At 40.5% G+C, this 19,028-nt stretch overlaps 1 protein-coding gene and 1 long non-coding RNA gene across 2 annotated transcripts in view; both read right to left on the bottom strand.

Annotated features, from left to right (window-relative positions):
• Nucleotides 1-18,787, bottom strand: part of xkr6.S (X-linked Kx blood group related 6 S homeolog) — a 111,900-nt gene extending 93,113 nt beyond the window's left edge. The window contains exon 1 of the mRNA XM_018266018.2: nt 18,106-18,787. Coding sequence (XP_018121507.1) covers nt 18,106-18,743 — 638 coding nt within the window. The 5' untranslated portion in view covers nt 18,744-18,787. The remainder of the gene's footprint in view (nt 1-18,105) is intronic.
• LOC121394325 lies at nt 8,613-10,207 on the bottom strand. Its single transcript, XR_005961666.1, has 2 exons — nt 9,114-10,207; nt 8,613-8,893 (listed from the first exon to the last, which is right to left on the bottom strand). It is a non-coding gene; the product is annotated as an uncharacterized LOC121394325 (long non-coding RNA).
• Nucleotides 18,788-19,028: the final 241 nt, after the last annotated feature.

Genomic DNA, 19,028 nt, shown 5'->3' with positions numbered 1-19,028 from the left:
GTTTTTTTCAGAGGAAAAATTAGATTCGAGTTTGTTTGTATTCGATAAGAATACGAAACAAATCTTCAGGTTGTTCCCATTCAATCAAATTTTAGACATTAACATTTTTTTCATAAATAACCTTCCATTCAGATTGTGAGTACATTCTAATTAATTAGAGTAAAAAAAACACATTCTCGTCAATTCGAAATTTCGACCTTTGATAAATAACCCCCTATATATCCTGGAACAAAAATATGCATTCAATTTTAAAACTTGTGATCCTGATAAAGAACATGATTGTGGATTTTTAAAACTATTTAACAAATATGTATAAAATTGGCCCCTCGATGTTAAAACGAAAATAAAAACATGACAACAAATGATTATAAAATGGATTTTATTTTAAAACAATAACCAAATTAAAGGAGATGAATACACATGAAAATATATTTATTTAAAAAAAAAACATTCTGACTTTATGCAAAAAAAAAAAATTGTTAAGGATATTTATATTACAGAAAGGGGTGAGTTTATAGTTATCTGAAATAGAAAACTATGTGTAAAATATATGATGACGAGACAGAAATGTTTCCTTCAAAATTTTATTTAAACTAAATCAGAAAGGACGAATGAAAGTTACTGGAATTAAAAGTAACTATTATTTTTTTTTATTTTTTATTTTTTTTATAGTTTTTGTATTATTTGCCGTCTTCTTCTTAACAGCTTTCAAATGGGTGTCACTGACCCCATCTAAAACTAGGGATGCGCCAAATCCACTATTTTGGATTCAGCCGAACCACCGAATCCTTCGCGAAAGATTCAGCCGAATACCGAACTGAATCCGAATCAAGGGGAAAACATTTTTTACTTCCTTGATTGTGACAAAAAGTCACGCAATTTCCCTCCCCTCCCCCTAATTTGCATATGCAAATTCGGTTCGGCCGGGCAGAAGGATTCGGCCGAATCCTGCTGAAAAAGGCCTAATCCTGGCCGAATCCAGAACTGAATCCTGGATTCGGTGCATCCCTATCTAAAACACAGTGCTCTGTAAGGCTACACATTGATTGTTATTGCCACTTTTTAGTAACATGTCCAGATTGATGCCTGGACCTCTCCCATTGACTTATACGTGGACTCGGCAGGTTTTAGGTGGCGAATAGTCGAATTCGAATTTTAAAATGGCCATCGTTGAATAAATCTTGAAATTCGAATTTAAATTGAATCGAGTTTGGATAATTCACAATTCAAATTTGAAAGTTTTGACCATGAATAAAATTCCAAAATTAGATTTTTCCAATTTGACCCTTAATTAATCTGCCCCTAAAAGGGGTGGTTCACCTTTGAGGAAACTTTTATTATGTTATAGACCGGCCAATTCTAAGCAACTTTTCAATTGGTTTTCATTATTAATTTTTTATAGTTTTGTTGTTTGCCTTTTTCTTCTGACTCTTTGCAGTTTTCAAATGGGCGACATCTAAAAAACAAATGCTCTGTAAGGCTACACATTTATAGTTATTGTTACTTTTTATTCCTCCTCTTTCTATTCAGGCCTCTCCTATTTATATTCCAGTCTCTTATTCAAATCAATGCATGGTTGCTAGGGGAATCTGGACCCTAGTTACCAGATTGCTTAAAATGCAAATTAAAGAGCTGCTGAATAAAAAGTTAAATAACTAAAAAAACACAAATAATTAAAAAAGAAAACCAACTACATCATACTAACAGTTATCTCAAAGGTGAACAACCCCTTTAACGGAGAAACAAACCCTAAAAAAAAAAAACCCTACCCTACATAGACCCCCCTCCCTCCTCCTCCCCCCCTGCCTAGCTGCTACCCTGCCTAACTCTTTACTTTTCCCTCGGTGCAGATTCTGTCCAACGGGTGCCATCTTGAGCCGCTTCGGTAATCTTCGGAATGAGACCAGCGTTTCTGCAATTTTCGCGAGTTTCGTTATATGAGATGTTGTCACAAAACAGTAAATTGCTCCAACTGCGCATGCGTCAGTCTCATTCCAAAGATCACCGAAGCGGCTCAAGATGGCACCCATGAACTCCGCTGGGGTTCTAACAGGGAGGGGGGTCTATGTAGAGTAGGTTTTTTTTAATTTATTGCTTGTTTCTCCTTTAAAGTATGAAGACCCAAATTACCCGTTATCTGGAAACCCCCAGGTCCCAAGCATTCTGGAAAAGAGGTCCCATACTTGTATGAGATTTTCAGTGAAACTGGCTGGCACCTGCCCATGCCATGTCCCGTATAAAGGTTTTGTTACACTGTGAGACACTGTTAAAGGAGAAGGAAAGTTAGCAAAGCAGTTTACTGTCAATAGATTAGCCACAATAGTACAAGCTGTAACACTATATTTATTCTATAAAATGCTTTACCATGCCTTAGTAAAAAGCTCTAGAAGCTCTGTTTGTTTAGGATAGCAGCTGCCATATTAGCGTGTGACATCACTTCCTGTCTGAGTCTCTCCCTGCTCACTCATATCTCTGGGCTCAGATTACAGCAGGGAGGGGAGGAGGAAGGGAGAGAGGATCAAACTGAGCATGCTCAAGCCCTAGCCCTGGAGGTTTAAGCTGAAAACAGTTAGTCTGATACAGAAGCCCATGAGTACACAATAGAAGGAAAGAAATGTGCTGTTTCTTTTGACAGAGGACTCAGAGCAGCATTACTTTGAGGGGTTACTGGTGTATTTATATAGACCTTTCTGATAAAGTTTACTTACTTTTAGCCTTTCCTTCTCCTTTAATTCACAGCCACAGACCAGGGTAACGTCTCGGTGTCTGTCTCTGGTGGGATATCGGAACGACTCTTTCCCTCATTGCTAAAGTCGTTCCTAGTTTGTCAGTCGGCAGATGGTGAGTGAGTGAGTGGGAATGAGTGGAGGTCGGTGCCAGGCAGCTGCACAAAGCAAACAATATCACCCTCAGCTAATCACACCCAGTGCCACCAAAAGCACCAGCTGCACTTAAATACTGTTTTCTAACTTTTGGAGGAAAACAAACATTTTTTTTTTTTTATTGAAAAACAAACAAACAAACGGTTCAAACGACATCAGTGATTGGTATTTTGTGCCGCAACGTCTTAATCTCCGTAAAAACAGCAGAGGAGACGGCAGAGGGCTGGATCTGTTAAGCAGATATTTGCCCAATATCTTCTCTCACCCCTCCAATATCCACAGACCTGCCAACAGCACCAGATACAAATACTAGGCTTGGGCTAATTTGACCAGTTTCGTTACTCCAAAAATGGGCGTCAATTTTTTTTTGATGCGCTGATTATTTTTGACACGCGTCTTTTTTTTTTTTTTTGTGGCGCGCACTGCTATGGGCGTCATTTCTGCACTGAAACAAGGCTAAAAAATCGCCCATCCCTAATAAATACTATATTATAGCTCCTTTCCCTTATTCACATTTCTACATCTCACAAAAAGGTTATTGCAATTTAATGGTCAGCGGTAATTGAACTGTATCTGACTCTTGAAACAATGTAGCAGAGGGTCTATTAATCAGCAGTTTCAGCAATCTGGTTGCTAGGGTCCAAATTCCCCTAGCAACCATGCACTGATTTGAATAATTGACTGGAATATGAATAGGAGAGGCCTGAATAGAAAGATGAGGAATAAAAAGTAGCAATAACAATACATTTGTAGCCTTACAGGGAATTTGTTTTTTAGATGAGATCATTGATGGCTATTTGAAAACTGGAAAGAGTCCGAAGAAAAAGGCAAATAACTATAAAACTATAAAAAATAAATAATGAAGACCAATTGAAAAGTTGCTTAGAATTGGCCACTCTATATCGCACTAAAGGTTACCTGAAAGATGAACCACTCCTTTAAATGGGTGGTTCACCTTCCAAATTCTTTTTTTTTTTCAGTTCAATTGGTTCTAGTTCAACAGAAATAATTTTTTACCATTTTTCCAAAATCTAAGTTTGAAGTTGAATATTCCTGTCTCTGGTGTTTGAGTCTGACAGCTCAGTAATCCAGGTGCAGATTCTGTTTGCAACATTGAGTTGATCCATTTCTCAGCAGCATCTCTGGAGTATTAGCAACTATTGTATCAATTCTAACAGTTGCCTGTAATGAAACCCAGGGATTCTGCTCAGCAGGGACAAACACAAGAAATGGATCGGTTTAAAACAGGTTACAGGGTTGGCTACTTTAAAAAAATGAAACTTTAAACTTCAATATTAAAAAAAAACAGTCATCCATAGAAAATAGAAAGTAATTGGAAAAAAGTCTTTATTTCTGGTGAACAATCTCAAACCAAGGGGGTTATTTACTAAACTCTGAATGCAAAAATCACGATATTTTTATTAATAAAATCGGACTTTTGAAAAGATCACAAATTTTTCAGAATGTATTAAACCCGGAGGATGGAAAGGTCAGAATCTGAAAATCCAGCATCAAGTCAATGGGAGAAGTCCCAATGATAGAGAGAGACAGATAGATAGATGATAGATAGATATATGATAGATATATGACAGACAGACAGACAGACAGACAGACAGACAGACAGACAGACAGATTAAAGACAGACAGACAGACAGATAGAGACCGAGAGAGAGAGAGATATAGAGAGCGACCAATAGAGGAGACAGATAGATAGATAGATAGAGAGCGAGATGATAGACAGACAGACAGATAGATAAATAGAGACCGATGAGAGAGAGGGAGAGAGAGATATATAGAGAGCAACCGATAGAGAGAGATAGATAGATAGAGACCGATAGAGAGAGACAGATAGATAGATGATAGATAGATGATAGATAGATAGAGAGAGAGAGAGAGAGAGAGAGAGAGAGAGAGAGAGAGAGAGAGAGATACATAGATAGAGCGAGATGATAGACAGACAGACAGATAGATAAATAGAGACCGATGAGAGAGAGAGAGAGAGAGAGAGAGAGAAAGAGAGAGAGAGAGAGAGAGAGAGAGAGAGAGAGAGAGAGATAGAGAGATTAAAGACAGACAGACAGACAGATAGAGACCGAGAGATATAGCGAGCGACCAATAGAGGAGACAGATAGATAGATAGAGAGCGAGATGATAGACAGACAGACAGATAGATAAATAGAGACCGATGAGAGAGGGGGAGAGAGAGATATATAGAGAGCAGACAAGGCAACTTCGGGCGACTAAGGAAAAACGTATCACCGTGTGTGCTTTAGTTTAGGAGACTTTTCATTATAGCCTATGGGAAGACACGCTGAGGCAGTTTGGGGAGATTGCCGCTCAGAAGACGAGGCGATTAGTCGCCAGGCGACAAAATCTCCCCGAATCTCCTCGTGTGAACTAACCCTTAGGGGAAATTCACCTTCATTAGCAAAACTGTAATACTGAAGAAAAAAAAACACAGAAATATGTTCAAACTTATATAACCTGCAAAATTTTGTAAAATGAATATGTTAATTAGGGGGTGGTCTACACGCGGCGACTTTTTTGTCCCTCTTTTTATTGCCAAAATGTTGGGAGGTATGTTAAACTGTGAATGCCAAAAACCCCAAAACGTAGTGTTTTTTTAGTATAAAATCCGAATGTTTAGTGGAAAAAAAACACAAATTGTTTGGTATTTATTATACCCGAGGATGGAAAAAGTCAGAATCTGAAAATCATGGGAGAAGTTCCAAAGTTTATTGATCTGCACTGGGTTTCGGGCAATAATTTGAAGATTTCTGAGTTTTCGGATGGAAAAAATGAAAAATTCGTACTTTTCGTATTTTTCAAGGGTTTTTCCCCATAAAAAACTACATTTTCATAAGTGTATTAATAAATAAGGAGAAAAAAAAAACGACCGAATCCAAAAGATTGCGTGACTTTTCACACAAACAAGGATGTAAACATTTTTTTAGCCACGGACTCTCTTTACCCCTCATTTCCGTGTGCAAATTAGGGTTCAGATAGGGTTCAGTATTCGGCTGAATCATAAAATATTGGATTCGGTCCATCCCGAAGTTAAAATCAAAACCTTGTTTATCTGCTGAAGACCCAGGCAAACATTTTATTTTAAATAGAAAGGAACTGCCAGAGGTATTCTTAGATTCCACAATCCAATATTGATAAATAAAGGATAAATTATGTGGAAAAAAAAGAGACCAAAACAAGAAAAAGAAATCAATTTAATTTATATGTGGAATCCATTGTGACTTGTGAAAAGGAATACTCCTTAGTGTCATACCTAAATCAATTATTACAATTCATTAAAAAAATTCATAAATACAGGTATGGGACCTGTTATCCAGAATGCTCGGGACCTGGGGCTTTCTGGATAACGGATCTTTCTGTAATTTGGATCTCCATACATTCGGGCAGATTTATCAAGGGTCAAATTTCAAAGTAATGGGAGTTTTTCTGAACTTCCATAACTTCAAAATTCAAAGAAAAAAAGACCAACCGAAAATTCTTTAACAAAAAAAATAGAAGTTTTTTTCTGTGGGTGAATAGGCTGTATTGAAATCTTTCGAATCTAAGTTTTACCGCATTTGAATAGAAGGATTTTCCCCAAAAAACTTTTTCAAAATACACCATAGGCTAAAACAGTAATTCGGCAGGTTTTAGATGGTGAATGGTCGAAGTACATGATAAATTCCGATATTCGAATAGTCAAATATTTTTCAAATTCGAATTGAATTTTGGCCGACTCGATAATCGAAGTACACAAAAATAGTAATTTTTTTTTACTTCGAATTTTCAATTTGACCCTTGATAAATCTGTCCATAAGTCTACTAGAAAATCATATAAACATTAAATAAACCCAACAGGCTGGTTTTGCTTCCAATAAGGATTAATTATATCTTAGTTGGGATCAAGTATAAACTACTGTTTTATTATTACACAGAAAAAGGAAATCATTTTTAAAAATTTGGATTATTTGGATAAAATGGAGTCTATGGGAGACGGCCTTTCTGTAATTCAGAGTTTCTGGATAACAGATCCCTGTATAAAGTCCTTATAGTGAACAAAGTGACAAATATCTCACAAGCGGTTCTCCGCCCACTGATGCCAAAAATCATACTAAAATAAAACGTAGCATTTAATGGCTCTATTAAAATGATACCATGAAGGAAAAATGAATTAAGTTGAAAACAATTAAACAAATGGATGTGTATCGATCTGGTATTTAATTATTTGGGATACTCGGTATGTTAAAACAGTGGTCCCACCTAGATCTTACACCAGACCTCTATATACCTATCGCCTTTAGTAGGAGTTTATGAGGGGAACACGGGTAAGGAGCTGTTGTGTTACAAAAACAATATTGTGATTATGGGTAATTACAGTATAATACACAAAAGCCATGAATATCTTGTAAATTATATCCTTATAAACGGTGAGTAGTGATGTCATCAGTTATAAACAGTGAGTAGTGATGTCATTTCGGTCACAGGACTCACTAAAATTTGTGTATTATAATTAATAAAGTACCCCCAGTTGTAAAATATGTGGATATTATAAGTTACCTCGGAGTTCCATGACCTGTATAAAAACACTCGGCCTTCGGCCTCGTGTTTTTATATGGTCATGAAACTCCTCGGTAACTTATAATATCCTTATATTTTACAAGAGGGGGTACTTTATTCACTATATATACTAGAGTATAAGCCGAGTTTTTCAGCCCCCAAAATATGCTGAAAAACTCTACCTTGGCTTATACTCGGGTCAAGCGCATAAACGGTCGCCGGCGTCCAAGAATAGTCACCAAGAATATTCGCCGGCGTCCAACAATGGTCGCCGGCATCCAAAAACGAGACGCCGGCACCTCCAATGGGAGCAGGAACCCTCAATTTTTTGATTGAAACTTACCAGAAGCTGCTGCATTTCTCACCCTAGGCTTATACTCGAGTCAATAAGCTTTCCCAGTTTTTGGAGGTAAAATGAGGTACCTCGGCTTATACTCGGGACGGCTTGTACTCGAGTATATACGGTAATAATGATTGCAATAGACTGACACTTCCATTTGTCAATAATCCAAGTGAGACACGATGAGGCAAGTTTGGTGTGGTCCCTAGCTCTATGTCTCTCAGAGGCACCTACAAGGGTCGTGGTCTAATCCCCATCACTTGGAACTTTTGGCACCACCAAACTATTGTAGCCTGTGATACATTCTTCCCACCACGCATCCAGTAAACCAACCCAACTCCTGTTCAATCCCAAATTATGTTTGACCAGCACATGTTATAAAAGGGATTGTCCGCTCAATATGCATGTACTGGGAAACATATAAAACTATTTTATTTCTATGTGCATTGCCATGTTGAAAAGTTCCCATAATGAACAGATTCCCGTGATCTTCTAGATCATAATTGTAACGTACGGTTTAATCGGCCTCAGAGAGACTCCAACACAAAGCCGTTGTGTGTTCTCGCAGGGGTAGTAGCGCTGTTGATGCACAGAGGATGAGCACTGCAATAGTCACAGCTTAGCCACACACTGTAACAAGTTGCCACGAGCCGCATGGACAAACTGTGACTCAAGCGTTGCTGCAGGGACCAGCCAGACACAATCATTTATCAATATTTTTCTAGCAATAGGGGGCGTCCATCTTGTGCACCAAAGCAGAGAGAGTTTGTATGTTAATCTCACACACAATCCAAGTAGATGGGTAAAGAAACCAATCAGCGCAGGTGTACTGCTGCAAGGTGCTTTTATTGAATACACGACATGTTTCGAGCTTAAAAGCTCTTTATCAAGTGTGAAAAAATGCTCTGTGGTACATCATTAAATACAATTATAAAACTCCACCCCACACATACATTGGACAAACCAGCTACTGCTGGGAGGGTTTTACAGCCTAGCCAGTCGACAAAACTCCAGTCCATGTTCTCGTTAACACATCAAAGTCCATATCAAAGTTTAATTGAATCCTTCCACATTATACACCAAGGTGAATTGTGCACGGGTGTTTTCCCTTTAAAATCAAGTAACAAAAGTTAAAAACAATTAAAAATATTAAACACATGAACCTCAGCACTACCATAAAATGGTCTGCTCAAGAGTTAATTGCCCGAAACTACGTAACTGATTACTTTCCCTAAAGAGAGACTTTTAGTATCAAAATTGCTACATATGTTTCAAACCTACTGCTACAGTAATCTATAACAAAATATCTTGCTGCCAAAGCATCTTACCTAACTGTAGAATTCAGTTCATATTCAGGTAGCACTATCTGTCAAAAAAAGAAGATTTATTAAATTCACCCTACTATAGAAAACAGGCTATACTCCATTTGTCATTCAGACCTAATGGATCCAGCGCACACAGTTTCTTTATCCATATGGCTTCTCTTTGTAAAAGTAATTTTTTAATGTCTCCCCCCCTCCGTGGTCTCTGAATCACATCTAACACCAACCACTTCAGTTGTGACATACTATGTCTATTTTGATTAAAATGTCGAGACACAGGGGTGTCCGTGTATGTATTTGCCTTAAAGTTTTTTATATTCCCTCTATGTTCTTTTATTCTTTCTTTAATTGCTCTGCATGTCTGCCCAACATAGACTTTGCCACATGGGCATTTCAACATGTACACAACACATTCTGTGTTACACGTGGCAAAATGTTGTAACTTAATATTAAAGCCTTTAGTTGGATGTTGTACTACTCCCCCTTTAATAATCGAATGGCAACAGATGCAATTTAAACAAGGGAAAGTCCCTATATTTGGAGAACTCTTGAAAATCCTATCCATCCTTTTTACCTCCTTTGGTTCTGCGGGGCATAATATGTCTTTTAAAGTAGACCCTCTTTTGTAACTAAACAGTGGTGGTTCCGAACATTTTTTACCCAAATTTTTGTCATTCAGAAGTATTGGCCAAAACCTGTTGATAATACGTTCAATTGCCCTACTTTGTTTGGCATACTTACTTACAAAGGGGATCCTTGGCTGGGTACTTATCCCTTTTTCCTGTGGCCTCTGTGCAAGTAAAACTTCCCTAGATACTTTGCTCACCTCATTAGCTGTATCTACCAGGGATTTTTCTTTATATCCTTTGGCTTTAAATCTGTCCACTAGGGTCCCTGCTGCTTCCCAATAACTTTCCTCACTTGAAGCAATCCTTCTAGCCCTTTGAAATTGACCTTTCGGAATCCCAGTGATACATCTTGGGTAATGGAAGCTGGTAGCTTTTAATAGATTATTTTTGTCCGTAGGTTTCCTATACAGATCTGTAGTCAATGCACCATCCTCTATCCCTATTTTTACGTCAAGAAAATTTATGCTGGTATTTGAGGTCTCTACCTTGGCTTATACTCGGGTCAAGCGCATAAACGGTCGCCGGCGTCCAAGAATAGTCTCCAAGAATATTCGCCGGCGTCCAACAATGGTCGCCGGCATCCAAAAACGAGACGCCGGCACCTCCAATGGGAGCAGGAACCCTCAATTTTTTGATTGAAACTTACCAGAAGCTGCTGCATTTCTCACCCTAGGCTTATACTCGAGTCAATAAGCTTTCCCAGTTTTTGGAGGTAAAATGAGGTACCTCGGCTTATACTCGGGACGGCTTGTACTCGAGTATATACGGTAATAATGATTGCAATAGACTGACACTTCCATTTGTCAATAATCCAAGTGAGACACGATGAGGCAAGTTTGGTGTGGTCCCTAGCTCTATGTCTCTCAGAGGCACCTACAAGGGTCGTGGTCTAATCCCCATCACTTGGAACTTTTGGCACCACCAAACTATTGTAGCCTGTGATACATTCTTCCCACCACGCATCCAGTAAACCAACCCAACTCCTGTTCAATCCCAAATTATGTTTGACCAGCACATGTTATAAAAGGGATTGTCTGCTCAATATGCATGTACTGGGAAACATATAAAACTATTTTATTTCTATGTGCATTGCCATGTTGAAAAGTTCCCATAATGAACAGATTCCCGTGATCTTCTAGATCATAATTGTAACGTACGGTTTAATCGGCCTCAGAGAGACTCCAACACAAAGCCGTTGTGTGTTCTCGCAGGGGTAGTAGCGCTGTTGATGCACAGAGGATGAGCACTGCAATAGTCACAGCTTAGCCACACACTGTAACAAGTTGCCACGAGCCGCATGGACAAACTGTGACTCAAGCGTTGCTGCAGGGACCAGCCAGACACAATCATTTATCAATATTTTTCTAGCAATAGGGGGCGTCCATCTTGTGCACCAAAGCAGAGAGAGTTTGTATGTTAATCTCACACACAACAGAGGTTAAAGAGAGCGTAGGTGTGAATTTTTTCTGCTGCACATATGCAAAACATTCTTATTTATTGGAGACAATTTCCATGCTGGGAAGGCAGAGCAATGATGTCAGACTGGGATGGAGGATCCTAACCTAGACATGCATAAGTCCTGCATCGGGTCCTTTACCCGCGGAATACCCGCATGGTTTTGGGCAGAAATGTATTTTTAATTGTGCGGGTAGTCTGTGGGTAACCCGTCTGGGTCCCCGACTATGTTTCAGGACTGATCCCTCCGACCCTCTCCTGAGTTTTTGTTAAAATTTCTTTCCTTACCTAGCGGAATAGGGTCCTGTTGATGTCATGTCTGGTTAAAAGTGATGTCACTTCCGGTTTTTGTGGGCGTCTGGTTGGGGGGTAAGCAAGCGGTTTGCCGGTTGGGTAGTGGGTCTGGGTGGTGGGGCATAATGGGTGGCGGGTGCGGGTCGGCTTGCAGGTCTGTGGGTCCGGGTCAGGCACGGGTCTTCCCGATTGGACACGTGCAGGACTCTAACATGCATGCCAAATACATACAAAAAATGTATTCACGGTACAGGTATGGGCTACGTTATCCAGAAACCCATTATCCAGAAAGCTTTGCGTTAGGGAAAAGCTATCTCCCATAGACTCCATTAAAATCAAATAATCCAAAGTTTTAAAAACCATTTCCTTTTTCTGTGTAATAATAAAACAGTCGCTTGTACTTGATCCCAACTAAGATATAATTAATCCTTATTGGAAGCAAAACCAGCCTATTGAGTTTATTTAATGTTTATATGATTTTCTAGGAGATTTAAGGTATGAAGATCTGAACTATGGAAAGATCCGTTTTCTGGAAAAAACCGAACATTCTGGATAACAGGTCCCATACCTGTAATTATAAGTCGTTAAAACTAGGGATGCACTGAATCTACTATTTTGGATTCGGCTGAATCCCCAAGTCCTTGGTGAAAGATTTGGCTGAATACTGAACCGAATCCTATGCGAATGCAAATTAGGTGGAAAAAAAATCTTTAGTGATGAAAAGTCACGTGATTTCCCTACCCACCCCTAATTTAGATATGTAAATTAGGATTCGGTTCAGCCAGGCACAAGGATTTGGCCGAATCCTAGCCAAATCCCGAACCGAATCCTGGATTCGGTGCATCCCTAGTTAAAACAGCATGTGTTGCTCCCAATTCAATCTCACAACTTAACCCACTTCTTCTGCATGAAATCAATGTTTACAGGCACATTTAGGGGCAGATTTATCAAGGGTCGATTTTCGAGATCATGAGCATTATTTGAAACTACCATGAACTCGAAATTCCAACAATCAAAAACTATTTAAAAAATCAAATTTTGAATAGGATTGGCCCAAAAACTCGTATCGAATTTGCTTCAAGTTTTTCAAATTCGATTCGAGTTTTTTCAACGCAAAAAAATTAAATGTCAGGAAGGCTGCAAACAACTCCAAATCGCAGGACATCTTCCATAGGCTAAAACAGAAATTTGGCAGGTTTAAGTTGGCGAATAGTCGAATCCGGCCAGTATATGATAAATCTCGAAAATCGAATATTTTAAAAAACTCGAATCAAATTTCAACAATTCTCTAGTCTAATTTTACAGTCGAATTTTTACTTCGACCCTTGATAAATCTGCCCAATAGTGTAAGGTCTGTGGGAGACACATGGAACGGTTTTGCCTAAACGCACCATATGCGAAACGTTTAAGCGCCTAATCCAATTCAGCAGCAGTTGAGAAGCAGTCAGGCTTGGAGAGAAGAGACAACTGTATCTGATACAGACATGAGCACAGACAATACAGTTTTACAAGTGCTACAGCAATCACATGACCCTCCGGTGTTTCAAAGCAGGAACAATAAAGTACAGGGGTGGGACCTTTTATCCAGAATGTACAGGACCTGGCGTTCTCTAGTCTACTAGAAAATCATATAAACATTAAGGGGCAGAATTACGAATGAAAAAAAAAATCGAATTTCAAAGTATTTTTTTGGGTACTTCGACCATCGAATTGGTCAAATTCGATCGAATCGAATGATTTGAACGATTCGAAATAAAAATCGTTCGTCCATTCGATAATCAAAGTACTTTCTCTTTAAAAAATAGTTCAACTTCATACTTCGCCATTTTAAACCTACTGAGCTGTAATGTTAGCCTATGGGGACCTTCCCCAGCATTTTTCTAACCTTTTTATTGATCGAATAAAAATCCGAACGATCGCTTAAAATCGTTCGATCTTTATTCGATCGTTCGATTGAAGAATTTGCGCTAAATCCTTCGAATTCGATAAGGATTTAACTTCGAGGGTCAAATTCGACCCTTGATAAATCTGCCCCTAAATAAACCCAATAGGCTGGTTTTGCTTCCAATAAGGATTAATTATATCTTAGTTGGGATCAAATACAAAATACTGTTTTATTATTACAGAGAAAAAGGAAATAAATTTTAAAAATGTGGGTTATTTCATTACAATAGAGTCTATGCCATTCCATAATTTGGAGCTTTCTGGATAACGGGTTTCCGAATAACGGCTCTCATACCTGTAATTAATAGGGCTATAAAAAGAAGAGAATACTGTGGTTTACTCAATTACAGTTTCAGGAGTAAAGCTGAAATGATATATGTATATACAAAAAGGAATGTATACTTTGCTGTGATTGGCATATTTCGGCTAAAGATGCTCCTATGATTAGTGACAAGGATCAATAAACATACTAACCTAGATATTTAGGGCTGAAAAGTGTCAGCTGGGAAGAAGCGTCATTCCAAGCAGGTATGGAACTGTATCCTTGCACTCGGTCAAGACTACAGCAAGAGCTACAGTGGGTTTTAACTTAGTTGCCCCGTACGCTGCTTTAAAGGAGAAGGAAAGCTATTGCCAATAGATTAGACACAATAGTGCAAGCTATAAGATTATATTTATTCTGCAGAATGCTTTACCATATCTGAGTAACAGCTCTATAAGCTCTCTCTGTTTGTTTAGGATAGCAGCTGCCATATTAGCTTGGTGTGACTCCTGCCTGAGTCTCTCCCTGCTTGTTTATAGGTCTGAGCTCAGATTACAGCAGGGAGGGGAGGAGGGAGGGAGAGAGAGAGGAGCAAACTGAGCATGCTCAAGCCCTAGCCCTGGAGGTTTAAGCTGAAAACAGTTAGTCTGATACAGAAGCCCATGAGTACACAATAGAAGGAAAGAAATCTTTTGACAGAGGACTCAGAGCAGCATTACTTTGAGGGTTTATTGATGTATGTATATAGACCTTTCTGACAAAGCTTACTTTTAGCATTTCCTTCTCCTTTAACCACCCCCCCCTCTCCACCCGCCACCCCCCAAGTGCACAAACTTCGTCAGAATACTAAAAGCAATTTTGCACCCACTCAAGAGTAGTGGCACAGAGCCTATACCCCCCACAGATTTGGTTGGCCTATAAATCGCAGCATTACACTGATAGCTGAAGGTTGTTGGCAGTGCTGGGAGTTGCAGTACAACTACATCTGATAAGTCAATGGTTTCCCTGTTCTACTGATTACAGATTACCCCAATGTGGTTTGTGTGTGTTCATATAATTAGTGGTGAAGCACTTAAAACCTCCCTAAAAGCGTTATATAGTGAATAAAGTTCCCCCTTTTGTACAATATAAGGATATTATAAGTCACAGAGGAGTTCCATGACCATATAAAAGCACGAGGCCGAAGGCCGAACGTAGAACGCAACAAGGGGTACTTTATTTATTATAATACACAAGTTTTAGTGAGTCATGTGACAAAAACGACATCACTACTCACCGTTTATAACTGATGACATCACTAGTCACCGTTTATAAGGATATCATTTACAAGATATTCATGTTTTTTGTGTATTGTAACGACATAACTTCAAACACCAAATGCAGGGATTTTAATAAAACTGACTTCAAGAGGCCCATTTACTAAGTGTAGAATATCGAGGGTTAATGAACCCTCGATATTCGACCATCAAAGTAAAATCCATCGACTTCAAATATCGAAGTCGAAGGATTTACCGCAAATACTTTGATCGAACGATCACAGGAAAAATCATTCGATCGAACGATTAAATCCTTTGAATCGAACGATTCGAAGGATTTTAATCCATCGATCAAACGATTTTCCTTCGATCAGAAACGGCTTAGAAAGCTTATGGGGAATGTCCCCATAGGCTAACATTGGTGCTCGGTAGGTTTTAAGTGGCGAAGTAGGTAGTCGAAGTTTTTTTTAAAGAGACAGTACTTCGACTATTGAATGGTCGAATAATCTAACGATTTTTAGTTCGAATCGTTTGATTCAAAGTCGTAGTCGAAGTAGCCCATTCGACGGTCGAAGTATCCCAAAAAAACTTTAAAATTCGACGTTTTTTACGTCAAATCCTTCACTCGAGCTTAGTAAATGTGCCCCCAAATGTTGATTACTATAAGTACAGACTCAGACCTGGAACTTGTGGAAAAAATGTCACAGATATAAAGCAAGACAAGGCCCACTGACGGCAGGTTTCAAAGTCGGTTGTAGGACACACTAACAAGTGCAAGGGATGAAATATTGTCACTAACAGCATTCCACCGTCCAATCAGGTTTAAAGGGGAAATATTGCGATAATGAAAATTTAATATAAGCTTTATCATACTGAAATAAGAAGTTTTCTAAATATAATCATTTAAATATTCTGTACCGTTTCTAAAATATAATGTATATATACACATTCACTATACCTCTCTCAGCATCTATGTACTGTATATCTATGTATATCTATGTATATATACTTCACTATACCTCTCTCAGCATCTGTTTCTCTTCATTCTGTCTTCATGCAGCAGTTGGGTGTCAGATATTCATTGACAGTTAGATCCAATATATCTTATAGGGGGGCTCCTTTTGTCTATAAGATGTATTAGAGCTCACTCTATTAAACTCACCAGACATCATGTCTCTCTACATGCAGGATTTGTGCAAAAGGCAGTTATTTTGTTAGATTTTGTTTGTACTGGAATCAGTTATTTGAGTGAGCCCTAACACATCTGCTAGGAAAGGAGCCCCCCTATAAGATATATTGGATCTAACTGTCAGTGAATATCCGACACCCAACTGCTGCATGAAGAGAGAATGAAGAGAAACAGATGCTGAGAGAGGGATAGTGAACATAAACTTGATTACTTCAGAAACAGTACAGAATTTTTAATTGATTGTATTTAGAAAGTTTCTTATTTCAGTATGACAAAGCTAATATTACATTTTCATTTTTGGGATAGTTCCCCTTTAAGGAAAAAAAAAAAAGCTGCACCTTTATCAAAGCCGAGACATCTCTTTCACAGTGTGAATAATCCTGTGTTCACCCCGCTTGCTGCTCAGGAGAGACGAGTCTGCAAAGCATCATAATGATTTTAGGGACGCTGATCACATATGCTGCCTCCCGTCATGGTGATGTTTCCATATAACATAGGGATCTTTGGCAGAAATAGTTAAAGGATCACAGAGGTCAACCATAAACAGAGATTGAAGGCAAGCACTTTGAATCGAGGCACATAAGCTTGCTATTAAAGGTGTTAATAAAGCATTACAGTTTAATAGTCAGGGGTAAAAGCTTTCCCGTGTGAGTAATGGAATGATCTATCCAGCAGCAGCAGCAGAAGACTATTAGGCAGCAGCAGCCTCTGCAGAGAGAATTGTCCTAAAGCCTCACTCACTGCAGTTCAGCACCATCGGCTGGCGGACAGCACCCAACACTCACAGGCACATTATACACACATATATATACACACATACACACTCTATAGCTCTGCACCAAACAGACAGACGGACACATTCAATTGAATCATTTTCCAAGTGAAAACTGTCACATAAGAAACCGCAGAGAATCTAATGACTACACAAGAGATCAATTTAGATTTCCGTTCCAGCCCTCCTCCTACGCTCGGGGTGTGTAGATGGTAGTGGCCTGAAATCTGCAGTGAGCAATCCCACCTCCGCCGGCAGTGGGAAGGTTATGGAGCAGGGCCCACCTTCGTGCAGACAGCTGGGGGCTCGTTTATGGGATGCAGGGCTAGTAAAAGTACATGAGACAGACAGGTGTATGTATCAGTGACTGATCCTCAGCATTAGGAGACGGGGGTGGGATTTATAACATCACAGAGATGGAAGCTGTCTTTCTGATGCAGCGTACTCTGCACTCCCCAAAATGAGTGGAGGGAGGGATGATGTATCCTTGTATGACCTATCAATTATGTAAGATCAACGGTTGGCCCTCAATGAACTGCTAGAGGGCCCCAAAATGTAGGCTGGGACTTGCAATGGAACAACACCATGAGAGCCTCCAGCTGGCCAAGCTTCATGCCCGTAACATTATTATTGGCACATACCAACCCGTCTGTATCCTTTTGTGACCTACCAAACAGGGATGTCCAGACAGCAACATTGTAGCTGCATCTACAGTCAACTCCACAACAGCTGAATGCTGGGAGTTCAACAGCAACTGAAAGGGCCAGTGGCCAGGCATTCCTTGCCCTTTATCCTTTACATCAAGTAATCTGTGCAGCCCAATGTATGGCTGGTACAAGCACCCGGTTCCAATGAGTGCCCTTTGACAACAGCTGGAGGGCCACAGGCCGGGCTTCAAGTGCACATGACTATATATGTCCATTCCATGGCCTCCTAGTTTAGCAAGTTCAACCTCTAGCCCCCTCCAGCGGTTGTTGGCTACAAGCCCCATGTCCAACTGCAATTTTCAGCAAAACATTGGGCTTGAAGCTGATAAAGGAGCCACAAGCGGAACATGCCAAACAGCTACTTCATGTGAACCCTTTACCTCCACACTTGCCCCCTTATACACTTGCCCCCTCACCTCCACGCTTGCCCCTTTACCTCCACACTTGCCCCCTTACACTTGCCCCTTTACCTCCACACTTGCCCCCTTACCTCCACACTTGGCCCATCTGCAGGAGGTGTATGACAGACTGCCAGAGCCAGACTGAGATCCTGCAGAAGCTGTGTGCGGTGTAGGAAGGGAGATGGCGCTGGTAGTGGTGGTGAATGGTTCCCATCATGGGGGGTCCCCTGCTGCTCAGCCCTTGCACAGCCCCCAGCCCACCCCCGGTATAATCCTGGGCGAACCACCTGAAGCTGAGGATCTGCACCAGCACCGAGGGCACCAGCACGAGGCCCAGGGTCAGGCTGGAGCACAGGTAGTCCCTGTTCTTGTAGTAGTCCGCTGCTAGCCACAGGTCGGTGCCCACGTCCCAGAAGAAGAGCAGGAGGGCCAACACTATCCACAGACAGTCCAGCCAGGCCCGCTCCCCCTTGCCCCCTGCATGGCCCCCCAGCATGCCCGAGCCCTTGCCCAGGAGAGAGCGCAGACAGGCGCTCCGGCAGCCCCAGTAGCAGGAGGACGTGTTGCAGCAGTGACAGATGTGGAATGAGCTGCTCTCCCCGGGCTCCCCGTCCTCCTCTCGGCCCCCCCTTTCTCCAGCCGCAGCGGCGGCCACAGCCTCGTCCAGGTTATGCAGCTGGGCGAAACCGGAGCCGACCCCTAGCATGCCGTCCGACTTGGCCGCCATCTTCCTCCTCCACCACCTCCACCTCCTTCCACACTCTCTCTTCTTCTCTCTCTCAAGCAAAACGGGGGAAACCCTCCGCTTCCGGGTAAGTGACGTCACCTCCGCCCGCCCCGCCTTTACACCTCATTGTGGCTGGTCACCCACAACCCCCTGGGGAGTTCAAAATGGCCTCCTTAGCCATTTGGTGGGAAGTGTGTGGAGAGCACTAACTGGCCCCTATTGCTTTCTATGAAGCCCAGGAGTCATGTCTGGCCACTTCTTTCCCTTCCTGGTGGTCAAATTATA

Source organism: Xenopus laevis, chromosome 5S (assembly GCF_017654675.1).
Source record: "Xenopus laevis strain J_2021 chromosome 5S, Xenopus_laevis_v10.1, whole genome shotgun sequence".
NCBI classification, from domain to species: Eukaryota; Metazoa; Chordata; class Amphibia; order Anura; family Pipidae; genus Xenopus; species Xenopus laevis.
This window is presented reverse-complemented; position numbering and strand designations above follow the sequence as displayed.